The sequence below is a fragment of the Bison bison genome, unplaced genomic scaffold (genome assembly GCF_000754665.1).
Source record: "Bison bison bison isolate TAMUID 2011002044 unplaced genomic scaffold, Bison_UMD1.0 scf7180017863683, whole genome shotgun sequence".
In the NCBI taxonomy this organism is placed as follows: domain Eukaryota; kingdom Metazoa; phylum Chordata; class Mammalia; order Artiodactyla; family Bovidae; genus Bison; species Bison bison.
In genome coordinates this window covers 256,641-263,000 of record NW_011494255.1, presented here as the reverse complement: position 1 = coordinate 263,000, position 6,360 = coordinate 256,641, and the positions used below count along the sequence as shown (strand labels likewise).

General features: G+C 45.2%; 1 protein-coding gene across 5 annotated transcripts in view; it reads right to left on the bottom strand.

Annotated features, from left to right (window-relative positions):
• LOC104983917 (zinc finger protein 350) overlaps positions 1–6,360 on the bottom strand; it is a 30,037-nt gene that overhangs the window by 18,327 nt on the left and 5,350 nt on the right. For 2 of the 5 annotated variants that reach the window (XM_010833461.1, XM_010833463.1), the window contains exons 1-3: positions 6,282–6,354; positions 2,748–4,262; positions 2,486–2,560 (exon numbers count right to left, since the gene is read on the bottom strand). In XM_010833461.1, coding sequence (XP_010831763.1) covers positions 2,968–4,262; positions 6,282–6,318 — 1,332 coding nt within the window. In that variant the 5' untranslated portion in view covers positions 6,319–6,354 and the 3' untranslated portion in view covers positions 2,486–2,560; positions 2,748–2,967. Of the gene's footprint in view, positions 1–870; positions 2,561–2,747; positions 4,263–6,281 lie in introns of those variants that run through there. The other 3 variants (XM_010833464.1, XM_010833465.1, XM_010833460.1) reach the window with 3 other exon arrangements.

Below are 6,360 nucleotides of genomic sequence, written 5' to 3'. Positions count from 1 at the left end.
CACTCATTGCTGCTGCTGCTGCTACTAAGTCGCTTTAGTCGTGTCAGACTCTGAGCAACCCCATAGACGGCAGCCCACGCTCCTCCGTCCCTGGGATTCTCCAGGCAAGACCACTGGAGTGGGTTGCCATTTCCTTCTCCAATGCATGAAAGTGAAAAGTGAAGTCGCTTGGTCTGACTCTCAGCGATGCCACAGACTACAGCCCACCAGGCTCCTCCGTCCGTGGGATTTCCCAGGCAAGAGGACTGGAGTGGGGTGCCATTGCCTTCTCCGTCCCTCATTACTACCTTATTATAAATTACTACTACTAATATTAGTCATTTCTCCTTTATTTCTCCTCATAGAATTTATCACTTCCCAACGTTTTATAATCCATTCACTCTCTGTCCTTCACTAGATTGTGTGGTCCACTGTGAAGGCTGTTCCTTTGCCCATTTTGTTCACTGATGTTTCCTCACTGTGCAAAACAGTGATTTGCAGTGATGGTGTTTAAAATGTTTCCGGAGGAGTAAATGACCCAAACCCAGGATTGCTATTGCATTCTGAGTTGGCCATAACAGGGCAGATTTCCATTGTTTTTCCTATGAGTTGGACTCACTTTGTAATTGGGATCTTCTATTCTCATGGTACTCTTGCCTGGAAAATCCCATGGGCGGAGGAGCCTGGTAGGCTGCAGTCCATGGGGTTGCTAAGAGTCAGACACGACTAAGCGACTTCACTTTGACTTTTCACTTTCATGCATTGGAGGAGGAAATGGCAGCCCACTCCAGTGTTCTTGCCTGGAGAATCCCATGGACAGAGGAGCCTGGTGGGCTGCCATCTATGGGGTCGCACAGAGTCGAACACGACTGAAGCGACTTAGCAGCAGCAGCAGCAGCATTCGCATGGTACTATAGGAAAGAACTCCAGATAAAGGAGAAAGCAAAGACCCCACTTCAATGACAGTGGGAAGGAAAGAAGGAGAAGTCACCTGTCTCAAATCAGAGGATCACAGAGGAGCTGAGACTTTTTTAAACTTAGTTTTTGGCTAAATCACGTGGCATATGGGATCTTAGTTCCCAGACCAGGCATTGAACCCATGCCCCCTACATTGGAAGCATGGAGTCTTAACCACTGGACACCCAGGGAAGTTCCAGGATATTTAAATGGCAGCTCTTCACAGGTGTCAGGCCTGTGGACAAATCTCAGGATATAGCTCCAAGTCCTTCCAGAAAGATCTTACCGACTCCCTATACACTCCACACTCTTAAAGACTAAGGCTTCTATTTCGCATTTTGTTCTATTTATTTGAGCAATCATTTTCCTTTCCTGCTTTGTCCCCTTATAATCAGTTAAGTCTCTCTGACACTTCAGACAGTCTGCTCCTTAGAACCATCTTTCCCTCCAGTGATAGAATGCATTTTGATTAGCCCATCAGTTTATTCATTCACATTCCAAATCTATATATGATAAGGGTTTTGAGTGTTTTTTCCCCCCTCTCTGCTGAGAAACAGAAAATCATGAACATCAGCACTCTACTCTCCGGTAGGAGGAAATGATGATGGAGCAGCCCACCCCGCTCTGACCATTTTGCTGTCTGTGCTGTCCAGTTTGATCTAGTGCCAGGAGTCACATGACTGTTAAGCACTTGAAATGCTGCCACTGCAACTGAGAAACTGGTTTTTTTCATCTTACTGGTCTTCCGTTTTTTTAAACATTGAAATTTAAGGAAATTCACTAAAATTAAGGAATTTATTATCTCCTTGGTAGAGGTAAGAAATAAGCATTTCAAAAATAATTTATTTGAAACAATGGTCCTCCTGTATAGGACAGGGCTCTATATTATCCTGGGATTAAACCATAATGGATAAGAATATGAAAAAGAATGTATATATTTGTATACCTGAATCACTTTACCATACAGCAAAAATGAACACAACATTGTATGTCAAGAAAATAAATTTTAAAAAAATCTACTTGTGTTCTATGGTGCTTAAATACCATTAAGTCCTTCCCCAATCCCCCAAATGAGGTGCTCCTTCAACAGTAAATTTTCTTTTTCCCTTGAGCCAATTACTCCACGTCTATTACATTTATTAGAAACACTTACAACCTCTCGCTAAATTAACTTGAGTGTAGAGATACACTGAGATAGACACTTGAAGATAATCCTACCACTTCAATGGTATCTCCAGGAGACCATGGGTTTTCTTTGTTTTGATCACCACAATCTCCTCAGCTTCTAGGATTGAACCAGGTATCAAGGAAGTATTTGCCAAATACTCTGTAAATGAACAGACTGACTCAACCTAAGGCTGTTGCTTGCCAAGTCTCCCTTGGAAAAATCAACTTTACCAGGTTTAAAGGACGACATCCTGGTTTTGAATCCACACTTCACCTTGGCTGGGGGTAACTGAATTGATACCAACACACCCCATATGCCACCAACTCAGTATTAGCCCTTTTGTGCTTTTTCCACATACACATTATATGCTTAAAAATTCACCTCATTTCTTCCATTTAGTTGAATTCAGGCTTCCTTCATTTGCTTTCCTAATGGTTCAGCAGATAAAGAATACGCCTGCAATGTAGAAAACACAGGAGACGTGGGTTCGATTCCTGGGTCAGTAAGATCCCCTGGAGAAGGAAATGGCAACCCACTCCAGTATTCTTGCCTGGGAAATCCCATGGACAGAGGAACCTGGGGGGCTACAGTCTATGGGGTCACAAAGAGTCAGACATGGCTAACAACGCACACCTTACCTTACCTTCCTTCATTTATTCAGCACAGTAGAACAACTGAAGTGTATCTGTTGGGTTAACATGATATTATTCCTCTGTACCAATGCATATATTTAACTGGATGAGAACATTATGCCCGTCCAGTCTCCACACTCATACAATTTCTTACGGTGTATACTTTCAGCCACCATCTGAGCTAGAAATTTTTGCTCAACCCTTTTCCTCAATGTGTTTTGTTTTTTCCTACTAGTTTCCGGTGACATAAAATAAAATGTAATTGACCACTGAAGGCACGACCACATTCACTGAGTTCATAAGGGTCCTCTCCTGGGCCAGGCCCCTGTTGTCTCCAGTGGGTAACCATCGGGTCACAGGCTGTCCCACTAAGACCGTGCTCCTGTTAGCCAGGAGCCCACTGATGCCGACTGGCAACTGAGGGGCCAGAGGAGGCAGGTGCATTGTCACTGTGTTCAGGTTTTTCTCCTGGAGAACGACACTGCTCTGGGGGGACTTCACTGAGGGAGGGAGTTTCTTGACTGAGTGAGTTTTCAGGTGTTTATTGAGGACCGACTTCCCTCTGAATGATTTCCCACACTTGCTGCATCTGTAGGGTTTCTCGCCCGTGTGGATCCTCTGGTGTATCACGAGCTGTGGCTTCTCGATAAAGCCCTTCCCACAGTGGCTGCATTCAAAGGGCTTCTCTCCCGTGTGAGTCCTCTGGTGCTTGATGAGACCCATTTTCTGGGAAAGCGTCTTCCCACACTCGCCACACACAAAGGGACTCGTGCCAGTGTGAATCCGCTGGTGTGCCATGAGACACGTCTTCTGGGTGAAGCCTTTCCCACACTCGGTGCACGTGTAAGGTTTCTCGCCTGTGTGGATCCGCAGATGGACCACGAGGTTTCCCTTCTGGATGAAGCCCTTGCCACACTCACTGCAAATAAATGGTTTCTCTCCCGTGTGGGTTCTCTGGTGCACATTGAGCCCTGATTTCTTGAGGAAGGTTTTGCCACAGTCGGTGCACTCATAAGGTTTGTCCCCCATGTGCATCCTCTGGTGCTCAGTGAGCTGGAACTTTCTGAAGAAGGCTTTCCCACAGAGGTTACATCGATGGGGCTTCTCTCCTGTGTGAAGATTCTGATGATCAGCGAGCCAAGACTTCTTGACGAATGCTTTCCCACATTCACTGCACACATGAGACTTCTTCATTTGTTTAGTGTGCTGATGCTCCATGAGTTGGGACTTAGTGCTGAGGAGTTCAGGATGAAATGGTTCCCTGTCAGCATAGGGGCAGGATTTCCCATCTGCAGGAGGCTCAGCAGCTCTCTTTATTTCACAGTTCAGACTCTCAGAGAGTAAACTTGAATTTGATGTCACGCTTCTTCCATGTAAGTCAAACACATCATGATTGTGCCTGAACAGAGCTCTGCTCTGATGACCAGAATTGTCCAGTGGGTTCTGTTCAAGCCATTGTTCTAGTCTTTTCTCAACTCTCTTCTTTTGTAAGTGTTCCAGCAGGTGGCCATCAACTTTCCAGACTTCTAGGAAAGAAAAGAAGAATGAATTCCTCTATCTTTTAGATCTGGAATAAAAGGTGTTTTTTTTTTTCCTTGTGGCATGTGAGATCTTGGGGCTTCCCTGATGGCTCAGTGGTAGAGAGCTTGCCTGCAATGCAGGAGACGCCAGTGTGATCCCTGGGTTGGGAATATCTGGAAAAGCAAATGGCAGCTAACTCCAGTATTCTTGCCAGGAGAATCCCATGGACAGAGAGGCCTGGCAGGCTGCAGTCCATGGGGTCGCCAAGAGTCAGTCAGGACTGAGCAACTAATACACACGTGGGATCTTAGTTCCCTAACCAGAGATCAAACCTGCACCTCTGCAGTGGAAGTGCACAGTCCCAACCCATGGACCACCAGGGGAGTCCCAGAATAGAGGTATTTTTTACAATACTTCGATGTGAGATGTCTTTTTAGTGATGAGCCTACAGTATGAGTGTAAATAAAGCTCTGTGTTTAATATTCTTCATATGCTGGGGGGGAAAAAGAGTCATAATGAATAAAGACAGATTTGATAACTGTCTAAATACTGTAAAATACAAGCAATCTCCTGTGAGCAGGAGACTGCAGGCTGCAGGGCCACCTCATCTACATTGTGACGGATGGACTCATTCAGTCCACAGGTCTTGACTGATGTCCACAGTGGACCAGGAATGCTGCTAGTGTTGGGGAGTCACAAACGTACTCCTCAGGTGCACAGAGCCTATGCTGTAGTGGGGTCAAACCACTTCACAGGGCAGAGACAGGACACGAAGAAGACAGCTGTAAGTTGTGAAAACTGGTGGGAAGGAGCAATGAAGAGGGAGAGGGGTGGAGGAAATCTAGGCTCAATTTGGAGGAAGATAGGCCTCCCTGTGGATCCAGCACTGGGGTTGCTGGGAGGGGGAATGAAGAAAATGATACAGCGACTTCCCTGGTGGTTTAGCAGTTAAGACACTGCGCCTCCAGTACAGGGGGCTCGGGTTCAATCCACCGTGTGTGAGTTGCTCAGTCATGTCCATGACTCTTTGCGACCCCGTGGACTATAGCCCACCAGGTTTCTCTGTCCATAGAATTCTCCAGGCAAGAATACAGGAGTAGGTAGCCATTTCCTTCTCCAGGGGATCATTCCAGCATCACAAGCAGATTCCTTACCATCTGAGTAAGATCCCATATGTCATATGGCCAAAAAAAAATTTTTTAAGGAAAAAAAAAAAAAGAGAGAAAATGACACAGCAGAGAACTGCAACCACATCTAAGTTACATCCTACATCCCAGAAAGCTGCTCCCTTTCCTAAAAGAGGAGCCCCAGCTCACAGTGGTCCATGACACAATTTAATTCCATCACAGCTGTTTTCACCCCCTGGTCATATTATTTATTTTAGATTTTGATTAAACTTATGTCTCATCCTCTTAGAATGAAAGCTCTCAGGCTATTAGTTTTCTCAGCTGCTATAACATCCCAGTTTACAATAGATTATCAAAAAAATTCATAGAGGAAGGAATCAAGGAAGCAGTCCCACATATGAAACAGACTGGGAGGTTTAGGAATAAGACAGAAATCTCTGGGAATAAGATGATATGTCATGATGATCACAGAAAGGAGAATTTTTATGTCATAACAGGGAACATGGTTACCTGGGACTTAATGTTATCAGGATATGAGGGGAAAGAAATGAAAGCCTTCAGGAATACAATGTTAAGGTCTACAACAAATGAGAAGAAAGTTCAAAACTAGTACATACACAAAGGAATTAACTGGAAGTAGGCAACAGTTAGGGCTTCCCAGGTGGCTTTAGCATTAAAGAATCCACCTGCCAATTCAGAAGATATAAGTGACGCAGGTTCAATCCTTGGGTTGGGGAGAACCCTGGAGAAGTGAATGGCTAACTCCATCCAGTATCTTGCCTGGGGGAGCATAACATCAGGAGACAGATGGACAGAGCCTCCAATCCCCTCGCAGCTGTGGCTCTTCTCTGACAAGGTCATTTCCACAGCCTGTCCCCCTGCTGGTCTCTCACTCACCTGAACGGGTTTGACAGTGGGTTTCATCATCCATCATCCATGGTTCTCCTTGATCCAATTTGGAGACTACCTCTGGTGT